Source organism: Crinia signifera, chromosome 4 (assembly GCF_055691185.1).
Source record: "Crinia signifera chromosome 4, ASM5569118v1, whole genome shotgun sequence".
NCBI lineage: Eukaryota > Metazoa > Chordata > Amphibia > Anura > Myobatrachidae > Crinia > Crinia signifera.
The window spans coordinates 115,817,552-115,842,553 of NC_139220.1; the positions used below are offsets into that span (position 1 = coordinate 115,817,552).

Sequence of the window (25,002 nt, forward strand, 5' to 3'; positions counted from 1 at the left end):
CCGCGATTCTCTGCAATCCCTCCCCTCCCGCGATTCGCAGCATCCACCCCCCCACAACCCCCCCTCCTGCAATTCGCGGCACCCCCCGCGACCCCCCCTCCCGCGATTCGCGGACACCTAAGTTGCAATACAGGGCATCTTTCATATAATTCTAACCATATTTCTCATATACAAACGTTCACAAATTAAGGGGGCGCAGCCCCTTACGACGGTGTGAAGAGCGCCCGTAGGGCGCGATGAATCACCTAGTATATATATATATATATATATATATATATATATATATATATATATATATAGTCTGTATTACCTGGCAACAAGAAGACTCCACAAGATGATACTGAGCGCTGATTGTTATTCAGTGCTGCTGCTGTGCCAATAGGGGGATTACGATAAACCCCTAATAATAGTAGAGAACCAAAAAAAAGAATAGGTACAGCGCTGTACTGAATATAAGAAATATTTAGAAAAATTGTTAACAGTAAAATACAATAATATAATTAATAATACACACAAGACACACACACATAAAACATGCAATCTCCTTATTAAGGTTAGAACTGGTTAGTAATTATTGGGTTTGCAATTGCATATATCATATGCTCCAACTTTGAGCCAGTTAGTAGGTTTTAGTATAATTGAGAGTACAAGTCCCCACACATGTGCACATTAGATGTGGTTATACTTAATTGTAATCCAGGGGTATTGTGGCTTGTGACATCAGCGATGAAATTCTCCGACCATTCTCACTGTGGTCATATCCGAGATGATTTTCAATCTGCTGGATACAATAGCAGCCTGGTGGTCCCCTCAACGCGTTTCTCCGCCTAAAACGATCAGCTGCTTCCTCAGGAGAAGTGTATGTGTGTGTGTCTTGTGTGTATTATTAATTATATTATTGTATTTTACTGTTAACAATTTTATTAAATATTTCTTATATTCAGTACAGCGCTGTACCTACTCTTGTATTACCTGGCACCCTGAAGAATGGATATTAATATTAATATTTATGTTCTCTATCTCTTATAAGAAAACACTCCAAGAAATGTTCTCATTCAGGCCATTTGGAACCATTTGGAACTAAAGTATTTAATTTGTGGATCCATTCAGTTTCTTTACGGTTCAGTAATTTTTGTCTATCTCCACCTCTTTTTAGTGGTGGGACATGATCTATGATTTTGCATCTGTACTGTGTCAGTGAATGTCCAAAGCTCCAAGCGGCAAGCTTGTAACCTTGACAGATGCAATACATACGTCCCAATTGTTCCATGTTTTTGGGACTGACCCACATCTCGCCAAGGGCCAGAAGTGTACCTGGGTGGAGTGGGGGGCAGTTAATAGTCCCCCCTGTATGGTGGGGTGGCAGTTTAGAGACAGATTCTGTTCGCATGCACACAGTGTCTATTCAGTGAGACAGAGGGGCTGGGGGCATGGCCAGAAGCTCTCAGAATGCAGGCCATGCCCCCCACAGTGGGGAAAATTGGGCGTAGCATTACGTAAGTACCAAGGTCATAGGCCACACCCCCTAACCAGGTGGCTTCATCCATATTTCCGAGCACACGCCAGCAGTGTACAAATGTGTCCCTCCTCAGCTGGACCCAAAGTTGAGAAGTATGGTAGTAAGTGGCGATGTAGAGTCTGGTTAGCAAACGTGTTCTGAACCAAAAAGAGGGATGACTTTCACAAAGAAACTCATACAAGGCATGGAGTACAATCTATTTCAGCAGGTAGAATTTATACTGGGACATGCACAAACACTGCACGTCCCTTTCCTTTCTTCTTCTGAACTGTATCTTGGGTAAGTTTAATCACTGTGCACCATCATAATGCCTGTTTGACATGAATCACAATAAGAATTTGGATGTGAAAAGTAAAACTGACATGAGCCATTTTATAATAAAGCAGGTAGCATGTCCAAATCTGAGTAAAAAATATATATTTATTCTGAATGCATGGAAAAATATTTAAATATTAAATATTTGTTTTTTTGCGTTGAAATTTTATTAAATTACCTGTTTTTGGGATGTGTGTATGCATAAGTAGGATATGTGAACTACATGTGTGCGCTACAAAGGAAATGTTGTGTTCTAATGAGGTCACTGTTCTTGGTTTGTTTCTATTTGTCTTGTTCAAGAATGTCTTCTCCTTTGTAGTCACTTGCACATTGTTTCACTGAGCAAAAACAATTATTCATTCATGTTATCTTTTGCAGCTCACATGTCTTGGGGAAATCAAGGAGCAAAATGTAACACAACCTTTGCTTTCATCTTTACTGCCACATTTCGGGAACATGTATTTACCACAAATAGGTTTACTGGCTAAAGTGAGAATGAGAATTGGTAAGTGCAGAAGGGGCAAATTTGTAGTTAGCACAAAGTTCGAAATAGTTAAGTCTGTGTTTTCTGTTTATTGTTCTTCTACTTTATATTTCCCAAAGACCATTGTTGACGCCACATAAAGTAGATATAATTACGCATACAAGACCCTGCATCATATTGATTATGATATGCGCTTCTCTGTAGTCTGGTGGATCAATCATCTTATTTTATTCTCTCTGTCATTCTAAGACCTTAATCGTAATTGTTTAGGGCTGTATAAAGAGGGAGAAAGGAAACAGAATTACTCAGAGAATATGTCTATCTCCTAGACATTTTCTCTTTTATTATCACTATACAACAGTAAAAAGTGTATTTTTCTCTTTAAATTGTAATTACAAATGTGATATTCCTTAGAGTGTATGTTTCTGAATATATTACTTTCTGTATTTTGCTGTTTCCAAAGTATGCAAGATTAGAAATCAATTACTTTAAAAAACACACTTACTGTATGCCTGAACATTTTGGAGCAGGAATTATGGATTATTTAATTTTGTGTGTAAAATACGTAGTATTTAATCATCTCAATTAGGTATACTGTATGTAAATCATTTATTCCTGTGTCAAGTTAAAGAGGAAGCTATTCTCTTACTCATTGGTGAAAAAAAAACCCATCAAGAATTACAATTTGTCTGAAGTTTTTGGGTCCTTACTGTGTTGCAGTGCCCCCTGCTATCCAATAGCAGGCCACTGCTAGAACCACCCTGATGTGGAAATGCAAATCCACATATGGGAGCCTGTGAACTGCTGTCACATTGTGAAAAAAGCAGCAACAGTGCACTGAGCGATAGGGCGACAACTGAAAGTTGGAGGAGCAATGACTGACCGCTTTCAGGGTGCGGTCTTTACAATGCAGGTGTTTTCCAAATGTTGGGGGGGGGGGGGGTGGTGGCTGCCATGAGCAAGACGCAAGACTGTGTGTTATCCTGGGCCAATACCTCATTATTGCACAACTCCCATCATTATTGCACAACTCCTGGCTCTCGTGTGGTTAGATTAAGACCACACTAAAACTGAGCTGCTCGCCTCTAGTATGAATATAGCTAAAATACAATAAGGACATGTTCTTGGCACATGCATACAGTGCATTTGTGTCCGTGTGGATGTTCAATACCAAGTACAAAAATGGTAACTGATTATGACAATAATTATTGGCAGCTGCTTCTAGTTGGTTATTAGTCCAGATATAGTATAGTTTGTATAAGCTGTGTAAACTGATGTTCACATCTCTTGGCCTAATTCATGAGCATAAACTACTATTATTTCTTGTAGTAAAGCAGATCAAATTTTATCAATATAATCTACTTAATTTATACAATGATAACTTGTATAATTTATTTATGAGTAATATTGTATGTACACTATTAATGACCTCTATATTGGTTCTTCCCTACAAGGTAAAGAACGGTCCTCTGGTGATATGTTTAACATTTGAGGGCTTACAATGAGTAGGATACTTTATCAGTATTTACCTATAAATACTGATATCTAATCTCACATATATATATATACCAGAGCTTCACCTGCAATTACTACAGATGGGGAGCAAGGGGATGGGTGCGTCATGATGTCACTGAGTATTAAAGGGCACCAAAGCTCTACAGAAAGCATTTTTAAAGTTCAGGTAAGGGAAGAAAATGAAAGCAGTGGCATATGCCACATGCACATGGGGGCCCACAAACTGCCCTTTTTCAGTGATTCATACTGTGCATGTGCTGTAGAGATGTTCCTGGATACAAGGTGTTTCCACAATGCCAAAGTCTGTAAAGGTGTGGGTTCAATTGTAGCCTGCACATGGGCCCCCTCCTCTCTTAAATCTGCATCTGAATGAAAGTACCTATCTTGCCTATCCTGGCACCAACATTTTTAGTAGAACCCATGTTTGAAAGAGGGGAGTTATATTCTATCTTTTCTCTTACACATTATGTTCTAACCAGTGAGTTCACCAGATAATTACTTCCAAACAATAAAGAAATCCATCCATGCTTCATTTACGCTCTGGGGCACACTCATTTGAAATAAGTTAGTTCCATACAAAATTGTTGTCTGGTGATTACCAGATTATATCAACCTACATTACATAATATATAAAAATGTCCACAGATGTGGGTTCTTTTGCCCTGTCCTTCCCATCTTGGGTCAAATAAAAACAAGAATCCTTACATTTGATATGGTTGGTTTTCTGACTTTCAAAATGGCAAACTGTTGGGCTACCGTATTACTTCTATGCATTGTATGTGTTTCGTTCAAGACTGCAAAGACTAGCAAAAGAAAACAACTGCATTATAATGTTCAGGTGCAGATTTTAATATAACTCATTTGTACTTTCATTTTATTGTCTGATTCAGAATGGTGGATTGATACCAAAACAAGAACACCAAAGTATTTATTGCTGTTGGTTAGAACTAATTTGCTTTTAATTCACTGCAATTTCAATTAAACAAAACTTAAGAAAAAAAACGCCCTCACAGTACATATTTTTCATTAACTAAGGTCTAGTCTTTTTCATGTCCATGCATAGATTACAGTAACAAAGCATACAATAATAATTTTGATTTATGTTTTTCTTCAGGTCATGTATTGACTCTCCAAGCCAATTCTACTTCTGAAACATCCCGCAATCCATCTCAATTGATGCCAAGTCTTACTCTATATAATACAGCCTTAGAACTCTGCAGATACTCTACATTTCGGGAATATGATTTGGAAGCTGAATTGCTTTTCCTAAAAGGTTTATGACTTAGAACTAGATACTGCTGATTGGCAATTACATTTAGATGTTCTCAAAAATGTATTTATTTATTTACAGTTTCTTATATAGCGCAGCATATTCCATTGCGCTTTACAATTGGAAACAGTGATAAAGCAAACTGGGTAGTAACAAACCAACATAGAGGTAGGAGGGCATTGTATCATTAACATTAGCCAAGCTGCTAAAATTTACATGGTTTCTCCATAGATAGTGTCAGTGCTGACATTAGATTTTGAGGGGCCCAGTACATATGAAATAGACAGCCCCGCAACACTTTTGTCCTACGTTTGGTCCACCGCTTTCACCTACTCTTTAGTCCCACCCTTTTGTCCCACAAATTTGCAGCCTTGGGCCATTCACTGTATTTAAAAAACAATACAAAGACAAGTTATTGACTCAAAAGCCCTTTGTATAAGGTGTGATCCATTGACGGATGGATCAATCTATTCTCTGTAGTGATCTCAGTCAGTAAGCATATGGCTGATTCAGCATATATGCAGCCACCAATTTCTTTATTTATTGCATTCATAGTATGCTAAAATTCCCTGAATGCATCTGTATAGTTATAAATGCTGGAGACTACAATACAGGGGGAGATGTAATAAGTAATAAGGGAGAAGTTATAAAGTAACTAGTACTTTATTGAACGGCCAATCACCTCCTGACTGTTAAGTTACAGGCTGGGTTTTTAAAAGGGACAGTTAGGAGCTGATTGGCTGGTGATAAAGTACCAGGCACTTTATCACTTCTCCTCCTTTATCACTGCTTCATACATCTACCCCACAGTCATAGAGTGCTGCTGCATTGCCTCTGAACTTCAGTTGGGACTTGACCACCCCCTACTAACAGTAGGGGGTGGTCAAGTCCCAACTGAAGTTCAGTGGGTGTAATTGCACCACATCATTATACAGGACACCGGTCCTCATGTCATATAGTGACTGATAACCATACAAAGATCAGATCAGAAGATTGAATCCATAGATTGAACACAGAATTTTACCCAACCTCCACTAAAAATCAGAAGCCATGGGCAAATCCTACATTTTGCACGAATTGGCAGCTGCAAGCCATGGACTGTTCACAGTTAAAAACAATATAAAGTATTGATCATGGTGCCCAGGCCTCCAGACCACTTAAGGTCCCTTACAGGTTAGTACCAATGCCCCCCTAATGGCAGCCCTAGCCAGTATTGTCTTTGCATTAGCGATAACTGTGACAATGCCCATGTCATAAATGTGGTTTCATCCTTCACTTTTCTGGTGAGGAAACAGACCCAACTAATGTATTAATTTGTCTCAGTAATGTAAAGGTTTATATAAGTATGTTTTCAAGTTTTGAAATATTGCTCTAAAATTGCTTTGGCTTCAACTACACTGCAGGTAAGACAGAAAGCCTGATGTTTATCTTAGGAGATCATGACAAATCCTCGGCTGTCAAATCTTTCTCAGAAGCTATCAATGTGAGCGGTAATAATGATCAAAACTTTAGGTACGGAATATATTATTTTTATTATTATTATCATTATTACAAGTCATTTATATACAGTAGCTCACACATATTCCGCAGCGCTTACAGAAAATATTTAAACTTTTAGCTACAGATGGAGCGCCTCTCAGTCAAAGCCGGTGCTCACCAGAATGCCTCCGCTGGCAAGCCGGCGCTCCATCTGACTGGGATGCGTGAGCTTCTCTCACGCATGAACATCCCAGTTTTTTGGGTGGCAGGGGGATGTGAACCCTGCCTATCTCCACTTTAGGGAGATGAGCAGGGTTAGGGGGGGGAGGCAGCAGGGAGCTCCGTTGGAAGGGGACATGCAAGTGTTTGTGGGGCACGCAGGGGGGTTTCTGAGTACCCAGGAGTCTAAGGGCCCTAGACTGAAAGCTGAGGGTCCCCTCTTTCCATGGGTACAAGAATTTTAAAAATCGGCCCTGGGGAACCGGGGATATCTGTTCCAAGCCTGTTAATTGCTATTCCCAGTCAGATATTTCAGGTTCTTTCTGAGTTATATTCCAAAAGCTGGGACTCTCCCCCTTTGATGGACACTAGTAGCTTGTCTCTACTGTGCCCAGAACCAGAGATATCTGCCTTCTAGCAGCTGGTTACTGCTCCAGCTCCGCACACCTGGTATGTAGTTTTATATTCTCGTTGTCAGATTGCTCTGCCTCCTGAACTCTGATCTCCTAGTCCCCAGTACCATATGGTAGGTGAGATTCTCTACCAAATTTCTACTAGCTAAGAAATGTAGTTCCGTCCTCCCACCAGAAAATTATGAATAATAAGCCCACTCCACTATACACCCCTCCTCTGCGTATTTAACATCCTCTACCACCCTGGAAGTTATGTATCAGGACTCCTTCATTCAGCCCAATGCCCCCTTCTCCCACCTCATCTCCCACCATCTGTGCAGTAAAGGGGTAATTAGTGGAAATTACTGATCCATGCCCTACATGCTGAGCGGTTGATATAATACCCCCTACCACCCGTGGGACATCAAAGCTTCAGCTCATAGCACCCCCCCACCCCTACCGCTGAAGGATCGGTAGGGGCCCCAATACATTGTACATATATGTGTGTGTGTGTGTGTGTGCATATATATGTATACATACACATATATATATACTTGTAGGAAGAAACGGCACTCAGGGTCTTTTGAAAGGTGAAATCGGGACTGTTTATTCAGTCATAAAAACGTCCGTCTACGTTTCGAGGTCTCCCCCTTCGTCAGGACAGGTTAGTGGTGAAGCAATAAGTGATACAATGCAAGTGCAATATAAAGGCTGAAGATCCTGCGTTTTCCCCTGTAATTGCTCACGCATTCCCTTCCGACAGCTGGCGGGGTCTGGTGGTTTGTGATCCGACTGCCAGACCACCGCTGAATGATGGCGGCTCCATCTGTAGTTTCACCATGGTATTACACAGTTTTGTGTTTTGTATTTGATGTTTATAGCTTAGAAACTGATCAATTATAAGTCAAGTATTAAGTTATTTGAAATGTAATATTTACAATTATTTATTCTTTGTTCCTTTTGTTTTTTATCACTAATACATCCAACACTAGAAACATTGTTACGTAAGACAAACATAACAAGGAAATCTGTTTACTCCAGCTCCCTCAACACTTACTTCTGGTGGCTTTAACAATACTACTCAAGCAATAAAAGAATGTATTTTGTGTTCTACCATTTGTTTATCTACAGATTAATGTATGTCATAATGGAACTGCATCCCAAATGTTTACTTTATACGGAACGTGTTGGAAAGAATTCATTATATCAACTAAACTTAGGGCAGAAGAAAAATTGGCAAGGGCTTCGCTGCAATTTACAACCCAGAGGGAAGAAGCATGCACCACCAATCAATTCTTTTTTATGTGAAAGGAATCATGAGTTTTACACATTATTCCTAAACAGCCTGACCACTTATAAAAGTTATGGGACATTATCGCACATTTACATCACACACCCAATCAAATGACATTGGAATCATCAAATTTGGAGCTATCATTGTGTAGTAGTTGCTTAAGCAATGCATAGCTGTTAGGCGGTGGGGTGTGGGGACCCAGTTACGGTTGCCCAGCTGTCCTGGTTGCCTCCTGCAGGCTAAGGCTTCACCTTTAACAGTCACATTTATGGGCTTGAATTAGGTCCGGCCCCACTCCAGTGCCGCCAGGTCTTACATAGGACAAGGCTGCTGCAAAAGGCTGAGCACCACAAGGATAGGGTAGGAAAGGTTGCCCACACACCAGCCCCTCTGTATGTGGGAGGTCTGGGCCATGGGTGCAACAATGCACATGGTGATACCTTAGATACACAATTGTAACAATGCAGGAGTGGAACAATATACAAGATGTTACCCGGGACGAACAACCCCCTAAACCACAGAGGGAGCAACAATGCACATGCTGATACCAATTAACACACAAGAGTAGCTGCTATACTATATATATATATATATATATATATATATATATAAGAATGCTTTGAGTGGCCGCACTCATGGGACTCTGCTCACTAGACAAAATAACACGCAAGAGCCGTGTCTTACAGCAACGTTTCGGGAAGATTTATTATCCCGTCCTCAGGCTTCAACAAAGTATAACATATTATACTTTGTTGAAGCCTGAGGACGGGATAATAAATCTTCCCGAAACGTTGCTGTAAGACACGGCTCTTGCGTGTTATTTTGTCTAGTGAGCAGAGTCCCATGAGTGCGGCCACTCAAAGCATTCTTATATTATTCTATCCTGAGCCGGCACCATCAGTCTGCTTCTAATATTGGTGTTTTTCAAATTCAAGTGTCATTTGACGGGGACTCCCAGGAATTTGAAAAATACCCAACTTGATCATTAACTCCAACTGTGACTGCATTGTGCAGCGTTAGGTACATCATGCTTGTTTTATTTATATTATCTCGTAAATATTTTTTTTTTATTGTGGGTGATATTTTCCATTTAGTTGTATATACATACAGTATATATTTTCTAATGCTTCAGTTAGTACATACCTTCATATCAAATATTTATTGTTGAACATATTTCCCCCTTCCCCTATAGCTTAATAAGGACATCATATCTGGAGATAGCACTGGTGTACCTTCACATGTCCTGCTTGGATACAAACAAAATAAATAATATAATTTTACAAACCCTGGAAACCCCAGAAACTACGACATCAAAAAGAGAGGTAATTTAACCTTTTGCAGACCACATTGTTTTTTAAATTAAAAAATGGGGTACATTGAATGTTGAACAATGTAATGTTCTACGTTTAAGGTGGCTCACCGCTGGATCTGCTACTAGCGCTAGGGCTGTTGAGCCTGACTAGATGTTGGACTCGAAAGGGTTCATAATATTGTGAATGGAGCGATATTTTCTATTAACAGTTTTACTGTGTCCATCCTGTTCGATAACTTACATCATATATTTTGTTTTCAAGATGAGTGAGCTGCTTAGGTTTCATTTTATCAAAACATTTGTTTCAGTAATTACAAATTTTGAAATTTCAATGTTCTACCAATTATAGATTGCATTACCATTTCTATAAAATATGCTTGGCAGCTTATAATGCCAAGTTTCTTCCTGCTCAACCTGCAAATGCGACACACGCACGAGGAGTAAATGTGTCCTTTTTGTGTATATGATTGCAGTGACACAGATATTAAATTAAGATGAACAAAAGGATGAATTAGGCAAAAAAAATATTAATGTGCACTGGAAACAAGAAACAAATTGATTTTTTTGCAGGGTGCCAAAAACTACTAATTTGATGAGTCCCATATAAAGCCTTTATGTGAAGAAATAAAAGATATGGTCAGTTTCTCTGTAGAGCAATTAGGATTACAGTTTACAGTGATCACAAACACAATGAATTGGACTAGAACTATAGCGAGCCTATATTTATACACATAAACCAGGAGGAATAAGCAATGCCTTATGCATTTTACCTTATGTACCTTATGCATTTAAACTAAGAATGTTTTCTATGCATTTAGCTTTATGCAGTGTAATTAGGAATTCCATTCAAGTTTATTTCTAAACAGATTAGGAACTTTGTTTGGTAGGTCAGGTTCACCAAATATTCTCCCCAAACATCCACCTGTTTAGTTACTCCAATATAAACATTAAATCATCCTCTAAAGGGATCATCTCTATACCTTCAACTTCTTTTTAAAATGATTTTTGAAGACCCTTAAACAAAGACATTTACATCTACCATTATAATACATAGGGACAATCAAAGGACAACTCTAAATTAATTGAGATGCCAACTGGCATAACCTGGACACAGGACAAGTAATAAAAAAATCTATATTTACAATCTTAGAATAGTAGAAGAAAACATGTATATTATCTAATATAACTGGCCGCACTAAGCCTCTCAAGGGCCTTATAAGAGAAATGTACGTTTTTTAAGTTCAAATCTGGTTCAAGATGGACAACGGAAGATTCAGACATTTTATGGAGGTGCAAAAGTGTTACATTCAGTCTAAAACAATTTTAATCATTAGGAAGTTTTTTGTTGTCACTATAATTAGCAGTTACTACTAATTTGTAAACTTACAAAGCTATGTAAGTAACTTAAAGAATTTGTGCTAAAGAGTTGTGCACAGCGATACATGCAATGCTTCAAACATTTTTCATGTTCTATTGACAAGAACCAATGTATGTACAATAAATAAGAAGTAGATTCTGATTGGTTACTCATAGCAACATCTCATCTTCAAAAGACCTCCCATTTTAGTAATACGCAAAAATCCCAGGAATTTTCATGTGCACATGCATAATCCTGGGACTAGCGTATGTCTGAATGGCTCTACCCGGGATTGTAGTCTACTAAAATCCTGTGTCCTGTGCGCCTGCAATGAACCCGTGATTTTAAAAAACCCAGTACTGTACCGGTTTTAAAATCCCAGGTAGTATGTCTGAAATGGGTACCTTATAGTGTCCGATTGGATGAGTTCATTCTTTAATATATATTTTTTTTTCTGTTGGGTACTCAGCAGTTTATCCTTTATTTCCTTCATTCAGAAAGTGCAGTGGGACAATAACAAATGAAAGCCTAATTTACTTGTCTGTTAAAAGTTACAGTATAGCAATGATTTAAAAAGGACTAAACATTTCACTAAGCGAAAATACTATCTAAATTTAATTTGTGGTAATTAACTTTGCCATCCCTCGTCTCTAAACTGCAGTAACAGGAAATTAACATATTTACAAACCATAGTAAAGGGCGTGGTCAGTATGGGCTCAGTTCTGTCCAGGCTCTACTTATGTGGAGTTTGTATGTTTGCATGCTTTTTCTTCATTTACTATTGTTGTCTTTGCAAATAATATAATTGGCATTAGGAAGGATTTCTTAACCGAAAAACCATACAGCATAAAGGTTAAACCTCTAAAAGAGTAAGCATGTCTAGAACACAGTGGTTTCAGCATACAATTGATTATGTTTATTATCTATCTTCTAGATGGATAAAATGATGCAAAATGACAGTAAAGAGAAAACAATGAGTCGTTCTGAGTTCTACAGACTCCTGGCATGGATTGCCATTAGAGCAGCCACACAGGTTCTTATACTGATTTACCTTTCTCACTGTACTAGTTGGCTGCTTTTGGTGACTGTTGAATGTGTTGATAAAATAACAATTTGTGATTCTTGACATTTATATATACATTGCGTCTGCAAAAAGCACAGTTGTTTTCTCGCTCTCTTGATTGCTCGTGAGTTGCATAAACAGCCTAAGGACAGGTCAACAAAGGAATGGGTCTTTCATGTCTCCAGGCGAAGATGCAAATGTAGGATGTCTATACAGTATATGTGTTTTTAATAACATTTATTACATGCACATACACATACTGTATACATATTCTATATTTTTTATAACCATCAACCTTCTCATGCCATATTGACACCTACATTGTCTCTTTATACACATTTCATTGGCACAGTGTTTGCCCCTGCTACTTGTCCTCCGAATAAACTACTGATATAGCCCATTGCGGAACCTACTGCTCCTTCTTCTCTCTGCCTCTTATTGCACCCTCTCATTCTTGTCATTGCCACTCTCCTTGCTCCGTTTCATCTCTCTCTGTGCCACCCACTCTGTCCCTTTTCATTTATATCATAGTCCTCTTCATTGCCCCCTCATACTATTATCACATTCATTGCCCCTGCTAATATTGCACACTGCCACACTCATTGTCCCCTCTCCAAAATAGTATTTACAACCATCAGTCTTTGCTCCTTTTGTGTATTGCATTCCCATAGTCATTCTTCCTTGCTATGTCTCACTGCCATCCTCATTTCCCTGTTATATATTATTGCCATCCTCATTGGCCTCATTGTTAATATCCTTAATGCTTGCCCCCAACTCTTGCTGGGCTATAGCCCTTATTCTGGTTCAGTCTCAAAGACATATTCCTTCTGAAATGTACAAAACCTGCAGGTGGGGCAGATGTAACTTGTGCAGAGAGAATTAGATTTGGGTGGGGTTTTACTTCAAAGTGAGATCTATATTGCAGTGCAGAAATAAAGCAGTAAGTATTTTCCCTGCACAGAAACAAAATAACTCACCCAAATGTAACTCTCTCTGCACAGGTTACATCTGCCCCACCTGCAGTGCACATGGTTTTGTCCATTTCAGAAGGAACTTGCCTTTGCGAGTAAACCAGAATAAGGGCCTATGTGTGCTGTGATGCATGCACATTTTGCTGAAAGTCACAAGATCTGATACTAATTCTGTTTTATAGCACTGCACTGTATACAACCATGCAGACACAGGCAGAATAGTACAAATGACTAGAAAGATGCAAAACATTTCAGGACTTTTGATATTTAAGTTTACTAATGTTTTGCAATGATGCTGTGGACTTCAAGTTTCCATCATTTGCTTCAAGCAATTCAATAATGCCTTCACTGATGGGTAAAATACTCACTGTACTGAACCAAGCAAGAGTACTTTCCTTTTACAACAGGAAATAATAAATAGATAAGTAAACAAAGTATGGTAAATTCCAATAAATGCAAGTGAAGAGACCATCAAACTTGCTGCAGAAAACATACAGAATTGAGCAAGACATGACACACTCAGGGGAGTGGGCAAGACAGAATGCTGTTGTGAAGACATTGCCACAGTTTGCAGTGGTGACACAACATGTTAAAAATGTACTCGCGTGAGATGATGTTGATTTCTTTTCATGCACAGATTGGGTATGATCTATATGTAAATCCCCTAAGAAAGTTTAGGTATTGCTGTACAACCTGCAAAAGATTATATGCTTTTTTCCCCTTTTAAATAGAAGCTAGTCAGCATCTGTTACTGAATATCCAGGAAATGTTATGATCACACCAATTTTATGAGCTGTTTTAAATTTCTGCAATCAGATTTGTGAACATCACGGAGGGAGATCAGCTTTTCACTACAGCATATTTATTTATTTATTAACAGTTTCTTATATAGCGCATATATATTCCGCAGCGTTTTACAGAGAATATTTGAACATCAGTCCCTGCACCAGTGGAGCTTACAATCTATATTCCCTACCATATGTACACATACACACAGACATTCTATGGTTAATTTTGTTAGGAGCCAAATAACCTACCAGTATATTTTTGGAATGTGGGAGGAAGCCGGAGTACCCGGAGAAAACCCACGCAAGTACGGGGAGAATATACAAACTCCGCACAGTTAGGGCCGTGGTCTATACTGCACATCTAAATTGTAGTGTTGTGACATGCTGTATCATGCTAAAAATGGGGATAATTGTCTCCTTTGTAGCCTATTCTATCCAAACAAACAAATAGATAATAACTAAGGGGCAGCTTATATGACTTTGATCCTTATATTTAAATGTCCACATAGTTTAGCACTTGTAATTGCTGTCAATATTTTAGTTTTCCTAAGAGTATTTATCTAAGTCTTCTAGGGGCCCATTTATTGAGGATCGCCTATACAATGCAATCTGGGCGGAATATTACCGCCCAGGATCGCATTATAATATGCAATTCTATCACAGGGATGTATCAACCTGCGCATGCAGGGACAGGACTCTGAATGGAGCTAGTCTCTGCTATGGGCTAAGCTGGGTGCCGGAGGTCTGGGAATGCCCAGTCATCGCTGACCCCCCTGCTGACCGCACTGCCCCAGCAGTAGGGCAGTCTCTAGACAATGGGCTACCACCACTTCAGGGACCCGATTGATGCTGCCTGATGTTGATACCCATCAGGCAGCTTCGCATCCCCCATAGTGGTGGTGCAGGAGTGATCGCAGCAGGGCCTGGATATTCCAGCTGTGGTCCCTCCTGATACATTCAGATGATACTTCATAATTATGGCTAGCCCCACACATGGGCCCCTAGTCTTAGGTCAAGTTCTTCTTATTATATATTATTCTGTGTACTTCTAGTACCAGTTTAGTTGTATTTTATTCCAGTATGTGGGGGAAAAAAGTTTATTAGGATGGACAGCTTCCTGCTACCTACTCCAGACCCCACTCCAACTTGTGACTCCAGTCCAGGTTCACAAATAACCACAAGTGTAACATTAAACATTCACACACCCAATGATATAAGGATGCATTCTCTCAAGCACATTTATAGCAGAAAGGGGGCTGTTGAAGACCAATTAAGAAGTCCCTACAGGATGACAAATAACCACTGTAATAGATGTTAAAATGCATCTACTGAAACATGGTGGAATAGAAAGTTTTATTAACATACAGCAAAGCCTTAGTGACCGTCTCAACTTACAAATGCAGAAATTGAGTCTGCAATTATATAAAAACCCTGTATTTTGTACTTTAAAGATGTATACTAGTTGTTTAGTGTGCTTTTGGTTGCTTTTGAGTCGGCCGTTAAATATCATAAGTATTTACATAATGTAAAACATTCACATGAGAGGCATTTATTACAACACAAAGGGGACGATTCTGGTTCACTATTCACTTAACACGGCGGTGGGAGGGCAGGTATTCGCTGATGCGGCAGCACAAGGACATAGGGACAGATTTATTAAGCTCGGTGAAGTGATAAAGTGTCTGGTTTGATCACCGGCCAATCAGCACCTAACTGTGAAGTTACAGGCTTGGTTTGAAAAATGACAGGAAGAAGCTGATGGCCGGTGATAAAAAAACAGACACTTTGGGGGAAATTTACTAAAGGAAATTTGTAAAAAATAGGTCTATTTGTATTTAGAAATACACTTATTTTTGACATTTACTATCCCAAAAATACGGCAATTCGTATTCGTATTGATAGCACATCAATACGACTACAAATTGCCGTATTTTCGGGATAGTAAATGTCAAAAATAAGTGTATTTCTGGATACAAATATACCTATTTTTTTACAAATTTCCTTTAGTAAATTTCCCCCTTTATCACTTCACCAAGCTTAATAAATCTACCCCTCAGTAAGCTGCGAGCTTCGCAGCTTACTGGGTCAATAAGAATCCCTCCCAAATAGCGGTCTTATACAAGTTTTACAATAGTATTTAGAGAAATAATAAAAAAGAGATTTGTGCACAACTAATTCTACATTGTATTAATGATCCATTAATATTTATATGCTATTGTGTTTTTTTGTCATATACATACTTTTGTTCTGTTCGCTAAGTATTTATTATGCACCTGTGCTTTCAATGTCACTTTTAAATGTTAATTTTTATTTTATTTAATTATACCATCTGGGTATGTTCCTTTCAATTGCAAAGTTGGGTGCTGCTTCTTGTTTTATTCTTTCTGTGTTCTTTGATGGCCTGAATATTATATGCAGCTTTTCCAATCCCTTCTAATTTTTCATATAAACTATTAATTCTGGTTCATATTTTTACTTTTGTTTTTATCAAGAACTTTGTTTTTCCCTGACAAAGTATATTTCGTAGGTTTTGTTCTAGAGCGCAATATCTACATTACAAATGGCAGTTAATTATAGGGTTCAATGATCTTAATGATTAAGCAAAAGAAAAATGATGGTATTGTGCACAGCGTGTATACTATTAAAAAAGACAGTAGAGGTATCTCCACAAATGCAGCGCTGATGAGAAGTAATGTTGAATTATAAAAACGATTGCTAACTAGAGACAGGAGTTACAGTCCCTGTCAGGAGAAAGATATTACCTTTCCTGTACACCGCCAGTAAATTGCTCTGGGCAGGAAAGTTCAGAAGCGTTCTGAAATCTCAGCCTCTCCAGAAAGAACATTAACAAACAGAAAATTACCTGTCTATCGAGATGTCTTGCCGTGAACGTCCGTTGTAAATTCATTACTTCTTAAGTTTATGTAGTAAAGTAAGTTTGCATTTAGTTTTACCATCACTTCTTATGTTTGGAATGATGTCTTCTTTATGTGTTGTATATTTGAGCAGGTGGGTGAAGCCATGTTGGCATACAGGCAGTTATTAGGAGAAAGCAGTGTCACAGTGCAGACTATAAGGCCAACGCTTCATGAGCACATTCCAGAGTTTGCTTGTGTGGACCTTTTAGCAACTTACCAGAAGTATTTGACAGGTAAGTAAAACTAACACTAAATACTAACATTTTATTCAAATACTGTATCTCTGCAAATAGCTGTGAAATAAAACAAACGGTTCACTTAGTAAAGCTCCTGCACAAATCCTCACAAGTCAAACCCAAATATCATATTAAGTAATGTACCCATTTTATCTTGCATATGATGTGATTAGTGTATAAAGCTATCAGGTGTTGCAAGGGCCGGACTGGCCCACATGGGGATCAGGAGAAACCCCTGATGGGCCCCACTACCAGAGGGCCCACTTACTCCTCTAGGGATCAGTTTCCAGACTGTGCACTTGAATTATACATACAGCATGTTACCTTAAACTGCACAGGACTATGGTGTATATTGTACAATGCATGCACTAGCAGTATATACTACATTTATCAAGGAGCCCAGACCATGCACTCTCTCTTTATTTGCAAACCAATATGTTGGCTGACCACACTCCCTCTGAAAACTGGCTACGAACCTAAGCATGGGCCCCTCCTACCCATTTCCTCAGTGTGCCCTTAATGCCCCAGTCCAACACTGGATGTTGCAGGTGTCCTCAGGAGCAGTCATAGACAACCTGACTATTTAGATGACCCATTTACCTTCTAAAGGGCCATATTACTCTTAATTTAAGTAGTAAGTTAAATATAATATATGTAGTAAATACAAATACATTTCTATGCAGTGATATATCAGCAGACCTTTTGCATTAGCATTTTAAGCTGAAACAAGCAAATATGAAAAGAAAGCAGGAAGGAAATAGGGACAGACAATGATGAATTGGAGGGCGACTAGAAAACTTATGACTGGCTGTTTGTTGCCCATTACTGTCTCATAGGCTCCACTTACTCCCTCACAGAAGAGCTTGATTTTGCCAAGGTGTCTGGTGTATTGGAGATCAGTCCTTATAGTATATATAAATAGGATGACTTAAGTATCTCTTGGGGTACACATTATATAACAGTGACACGTGTTATCAAGTTTGTCCTTTTTTGTTGCATGTTTCCTGCCATTCCATTCATCAAAATCTTTGTCCCTATATAAACAGAGAAACATAGAATATGACGGCAGATAAGAACCACTTGGCCCATCTAGTTTGCCCCTTTTTTTAACATGTTACCTCAAACCGTATTTGATCCTTATTGCTTTGTAAGGATATCAATATGCCTATCCCTAGCGTGTTTAAATCGCTCTTCTTCAGATTCCAGATGTGTATACTCACAAATTATGGCTCATTTAAGCTTTCACAATAAAGTAGTTGTTATGTATTTGCCATTTTTCTTTTAAATATTGTGATTTCCTTCTCATGACAGCCATAATAAAATGTGTTCACTCCTTTAGCTGAGTAGCAATATGAAAATAGTGCACTTGCCCTTGTGTTGTTCTTGCCTCTTAGGCAAGTAAGACAGTTGTTGTGTATGAGTGTAGGTAGTAGTTTTGTGCCAGGAGATTACCAAGAGTGTCCTAGTGGCACACACCTCAGGAAGTGCAAGCAGCGACTGGACTGGCTAATGTAAATAGTAGGAATGGGTACTCCTGCCATTTTTAAGCCTGATTGCATTTCCAGGTCACACATGGTATAGTCTCATGGTGAAGCTGATTTTATCATCAGAAAATTTGAGGTTGGGAAGGCCCTTTATATTCAGTCTTTGCAACTGATTTCAATATGGAACTAGTCTCATCTACTATCATGATAGCTTTTGCAGAACTTTCAACTTAATTTACACACTCAATTGTACAGATGTGTTCTTATACATCAATCCTGCAATTATGCCAAACAGCCCCTCTCAATGCACCACGTCCTGAGACTCTGCCGGCATTGGCCATCTTTTTTGCAGAAAATGGACTTATTTAGCAATGCAATGATGTGAACACTTGAATATCTGTGTGCAGGTGGCTCTCTGGATCTGTATGAGCAGTGCTATGATGCAGCAGCCACAGCTTTTTTATACGCCAAGTTCCATTGTGGTTCATATACAGACTCAATCGCACACAGCAAAGTCTTACAGTTTGTCCTAGTCACTTCATGTTGGGTGCATGAAATGTTCCATGGCAGCCTATTATTCCCACCTCTATGGTCTGTTTATGTTGTAGGACAGTTTAGGAAGATTTTCAAAGATGCCAGGAAAGGAGCAGCCACCTTCTGTACCTTATAGTTGTGTTTCCTTTCAGTGCTCTACTCTATAGGGTGGTAATAACCTATTCATAACTGCCATGTACAATGTAAGGGGATAGAAATGAAGAATAATTATTATGTAATGTGTTGATTATGCCAGTGTTGGTGGGGTGAATGTTTTTCAGAAGGCCATTGTAAATGAAAACATAATGATAATCACCATAATCGAGCTGCCAGTTAATGCCTGGAGACGTTGATTACTCCCGGCTATGCATATTCATGCTATCTCTTGTTCTCTTTTATTAGGTGTTATTACTGCAGTAATTCATGTTTTTTTATCCATAGTTAATGGCCAGAAATATGCTGACAAAGAGGAAGAGACTTTTAGAAGTCCGGTAGATGGAACGCAGGATCAGAGCAATAGACTTCCCATAGAGTTGTTGTCTTGGGTTCATGTCATTCGTTACCATAATCACTTAATGAGACTGAAGAATATGCTCGCAATGACAGGTATGTTATGTTCTGTCATTTGTGCTTTTGAAACCCAAAATAATGGCACTTGATAAAGAAACCATTACAGGCAGTTTACCACTATTGTGTGCAGAGGGAGGAATTATGGGCCTGTTGGAATTCGGTAATGGGTAGAGGCCAGCTAGCATTGGTTGTTGTAAACTGCTATGGAATGCAGGGCTGCGAGAGTATACTAACATTTCACAAAAAAACATGATTTTTTCTCACTATGCAAATCCATTTTTACTAATGTTTAAATCAACTAAATACATGGAAATCCTCTTTTATCTAGATCTGCTTTCAATCCTTAAGACAAGGTGGCCATACACTGCTGAGACTTTTCAAAGCAGTGTAGAGCCATCCGATCCCCCTTGAGCGGCCCGGGAAGGACAGACTTGCATGGGGTGCTTTGACAGTGAAGTAAGGCATGCAACTCTGTTCCCTGCTGCTGGGATGGGGTTCGAATCAGAGGTCAGATGGGAAGCAGGTCCGACCTTCGACTCTGATCCGATGCCCATGGAACCATCAGATGTCAAACGCATCTGGTTTGGGCATTGTTCACCCAATTTCTCAGTCCGATCCGTCGGAATCAGGTGAAAAGTGGCCAAATTGGACTAGTGAATGGGGGCTTAAAGTTTCACAAACTCTGCCATTGCGGTCCAGGTTTAAAGGATATCCATTCTTGGGACCAGATGGTTAACTCAAATTCATTGAGATACTACAAGTTCTCAAGCATGGATACCCTTAAAATTTGATTTTAATGATGTAGAGGCATGTTACTGTCTAAACCAGACATGTCCAATCTATGTTGTGAAACTACAGATCCCAGCATGCCTTGCCATATTTTTGGTATTCCCTAATAGCAAAACTGTGGCAAGGCATGATGGGACTTGTAGTTTCACAACAGCTGGAGGGTCATAGTTTAGACATGCCTGGTCTAAACAGTAAAGCTTATATTTATTTAGTCATGAGTATAAGAAAGCTGCTTAGTTATTATCAGTTACAGTCTATGTAGGATCTAGCCCCAATGAACATGTATACAGTATACATACATTTTATCAATAAACTACATTTATTAGTCTTGTTTGTTGTACTTAGAACACAAGTGGGTTATCTTGTACTAACCAACCAGGGAGGCTTTCTCAAGTGGACCCTGCATTCCAGAGCACACTGGTACTTCTAGTTATACAAGGGCCAGAATGTGGCATAGGTTTGGCATCGGTGTACCCAAACAGCTTGTGGCTTGTAGACTAGTTTGATGCTAGTAGCAGCTTTTTCATGCATGATGGGAGGTATGTACAAGTATGGCTGAAAACACTACAATCTATAAGTATTTTATTTTTAACTCGCTTTAATCATTCAGACAAATTAACTTATTTTTTTTTTAAATTGGCATGGAATTAAGCGGCTTTTTTCTATAATTGTGATGTAAGTGGTATAATTAAAGTTCTTGTATTTACAGAATTAAAAAATCTGTATCTTGTTTATAGATATTTCTGAAGAAGAGGCTGGCAATGCTTCTGCCGGTGACACATTGTACACATCTGTCTTTGATAATGGGATTACTGTGCGCTATGTGGTGATGCACCTGTTCCTGAAGAAGTATCTTTATTCTTATTCCATATGCTGTGTGAATGACTTTCCTGCAGAACTTCTCCTGGGACTGCAACAGGAATCAAACAAATTTTACATTGAACCTAAGGTACATTAAATTGTATGTGAACATCTGATTTATGGGGACTTTATTGCAGATCAGACATTCCATTTATAAACACACTAATAAAATAGAGGCTGGCTGCTCTCCTGCACCCTTTCCTCCTCTCCTGTACCCTTTCCTCCTGTAATCCACCGAGAAATACTTTGTAAATGTAATAATATGTCAGTTCGATTATCAGTTGATATTATGCATGTTTGAGAATTTTTCTAGAAATATTATTTTTATTCTTTTTTCCTACATTTACAAATGTTAATATACAGATTTCTTTTACTTTTTCCCTATACTGTGCTCATCCGGTAATTCATAGACACACACATACCACACAAACCAGACACAATTTCCCCTATGGTGCATTCTCCTTTCAAAATAAACAACATATTTACATCCTCTTAGACTGTTACTAAATATGAAAAGCAAATTTCTCAGGGGAACCAGAGTTTGCTAAATTAATAAATTATGTTATAATTTGTTGAAAAAATACAGAAAGCACCTTACATAGCTGCTGAGTGAAATCTTATGGAAGTGCTGGAATTATTAGACTAAAACGTATATGTGCTTTATCAAGATCCATATTTTACATCTTTCAATTGAAAATATAATTGTTATATGTAAAATAGCATTTGTTTAAAAATAACCGATAGCAACTATGGTTTTTGATGGTTCAACAAAATGTCATTTCTTTCCTAATAAATCAGTGTTTTTTTTATAATTATTATCATGTTTACATAAATCTGGGAATTTATTTTCCTAGAGAAAATGTTGTTACCTTAGCAACTAGCAAGTAATTAAGCTTTTTTTCCCTACTTGCTGTGTGCTCTGGAAACATCATTTTGTGTTTAAAGCAATTAAGTGACATGTGAATGCTAACTAAAATATACACAGTGTCTTCTGCTCTGAGAGATACAATTTCCTAAATGCCAGCTATGACCTTACCATCTGTTTCCATAAATGGGGGTGCCAGCTGAATCAGTGGGAAGCCTCTACATTTATAGGCTTACAAATCTGACTTTCTTTATGCAGTACATAAAGCTAATCTGTTAAAACACAAAGCTATTCTCTCCAGTTATACTGCTTCATATCCTCAATTAATATATGTTGTTAGCATGGAATTGCACATAGGGTTATATTAAATGACCTGAAGCTTGTCTTTGTTTAAATGCAAGTTTTCCACCTTGGCACTATAACGGTTCCCGCATTGACCTCCTTAAACAGTTGGCTTAAATCAAAGGAGGAACGTGATCGGAATAAACAAAGCTGTTTTCATATTGTGTTGTACTGCTTGCAAATCTGTATTCAGCAATTTCCTTGCAATAATACTGGATTATTGTTGAACGTATAGCGCTTCATCCTGCGTTGGACACAATGCCGATAATGCATGCAATTGAACATTGTTTTTCTAATGTTGCACTGCACATTCGTTTATACTCCATGCACACAGAGACGCAACTGCAATTAAATCGTTTGAGCTCAGAATGTCTTAAAAGGCATCCCTGAGTGGTGACAAGGAGGTGACTAAGTGGATGCATGTTTTATGGTCAGAGCCAGATTAAGGCTCTGACCATAAAAAAGATAAGCAAGAGGGAGGTTGGCTAAGGACTAAATAGACACACAGAATACATATACCCAACACACCGACACCCATTACACATAGGCAACATACATACATAGACAACTCACAGACCTAGAGCATACATACATATATACACACAACATACCCACTGCATACATACATACATACATACATACAAACATACACACACAAGCAGCATACATACACACACATTATACACACAGAAAATATACATATACACACAACAGACCCACTGCATGCATGCATACATACATACATATATACATACATACATACATACATACATAGACACATACTATATATATATATATATATATATAATTTCAACAAATGAGGCGGCACTCGTCAGGCTTGGTATGAAAAACAATCTTGTTTATTCCAACATGTTTCGGGAGTAATGTCCTCCCGTCGTCAGGGATAAAACAACAGTGACCCAGATCAGTTTAAATACATCACAAGTACTACCTCCACCAATCAATTTCACCCAATCAAGAGGCCTCACCCCTCCACCTGTGGGTTCACCATGGGTTCACCAAGGTGTACGCCTCACAGGGAGTTTTAGTTACCGGCACCCATTGATTTCAAACGGAACCATTCGTTGTATAGTTCTTTGAAATCAGTTGGTATTGTTTCATTGCGCAAAGACCGGGTAAATAATATCCCATCAATCTCCACATCGGAGAAACTGAAGTGATCTCCTGAGTCCAGGTTTGCAAATGCATTATCCATGTCCACACCTTGAGCCATAGTGGAAATGCCGCACGCTTAGGTTACAGGTATAGTGCAGAGGAAGTCCCAAATGACGAAATCACTTGCAGGTGAGTGGTGCCTTGATAGAAACACAGATAAGAAGTCTGTGTATACTCAATAAAGTCCAGTAATCCGGCACTCGATGGGTGAATATAACGAGGAGTGAAGTGCTCCGGTGCCTTCCTTGAACCACAAGAATCCAATATAATTTCCACAAATGAGGCGGCACGCGTCAGGCTTGGTATGAAAAACAATCTTGTTTATTCCAACATGTTTCGGGAGTAATGTCCTCCCGTCGTCAGGGATAAAACAACAGTGACCCAGATCAGTTTAAATACATCACAAGTACTACCTCCACCAATCAATTTCACCCAATCAAGAGGCCTCACCCCTCCACCTGTGGGTTCACCAAGGTGTACGCCTCACAGGGAGTTTTAGTTACCGGCACCCATTGATTACATAAAAATATATATAAAAATATATAAAAATACAAATACAAAACATACGTGCAAATAATAAAGAAAAAGGAATATTTTAAAAAAAGCAATGCACTGTAATAGAAAGGATAGTATACCTGAGTAAGGTGCAACATCGACATTATGGCTGATGAATAATATGATTTTATAAAAAGCAATGTAGACCTAATTTTTCATTTAACCCTTTAGGGGCCATGGCATCAAGTTTCATTATCCACATGCTTTCACATCTGAGTAGACAATGTCCCCGATTCCCCCCTCTTTTTGATAAGGGGATGTGATCAATGATCTTAGTTCGTAAGCTGGATACTGAATGTCCAGCTTCAACAAAGTGACGTGGAACTGGCATATCACCCCTACCGGCTAGTAACGCGGCTCTGATACTAGTCCGGTGGTTAGCCATCCTTTCTCTAAACGTGGTCTCAGTTTTGCCCACATATATATAGCCACATGGACAATATAATATGTAGACAATAAATTTGGATGTACAATTAACCACATGTCGAATAGAGAATTTTTTTCCACTGTACGGGTGCACAAAACTGTTTCCCGTAAGTAGGGAGCTACAAGTTGTGCATCCCACACAACGATAACACCCGGGAGCTTTAGTTAAAAAATGAGCTGGTACCTCAGGTTTAACAAGATTGGTGATGTCAAGTTTGACCAATCTATCCCGTAAATTGGCGCCCCGTGTGTATGCGGGCATCAATCT

At 38.7% G+C, this 25,002-nt stretch overlaps 1 protein-coding gene across 2 annotated transcripts in view; it reads left to right on the forward strand.

Annotated features, from left to right (window-relative positions):
* The window catches only part of CFAP54 (cilia and flagella associated protein 54), a 341,833-nt gene that overhangs the window by 270,860 nt on the left and 45,971 nt on the right, over nucleotides 1-25,002 (forward strand). For both annotated transcript variants that reach the window (XM_083182295.1, XM_083182296.1), the window contains 8 exons: nucleotides 2,213-2,339; nucleotides 4,948-5,106; nucleotides 6,507-6,615; nucleotides 9,680-9,809; nucleotides 12,091-12,189; nucleotides 16,988-17,129; nucleotides 19,592-19,756; nucleotides 21,247-21,458. In XM_083182295.1, coding sequence (XP_083038421.1) covers nucleotides 2,213-2,339; nucleotides 4,948-5,106; nucleotides 6,507-6,615; nucleotides 9,680-9,809; nucleotides 12,091-12,189; nucleotides 16,988-17,129; nucleotides 19,592-19,756; nucleotides 21,247-21,458 — 1,143 coding nt within the window. The remainder of the gene's footprint in view (nucleotides 1-2,212; nucleotides 2,340-4,947; nucleotides 5,107-6,506; nucleotides 6,616-9,679; nucleotides 9,810-12,090; nucleotides 12,190-16,987; nucleotides 17,130-19,591; nucleotides 19,757-21,246; nucleotides 21,459-25,002) is intronic.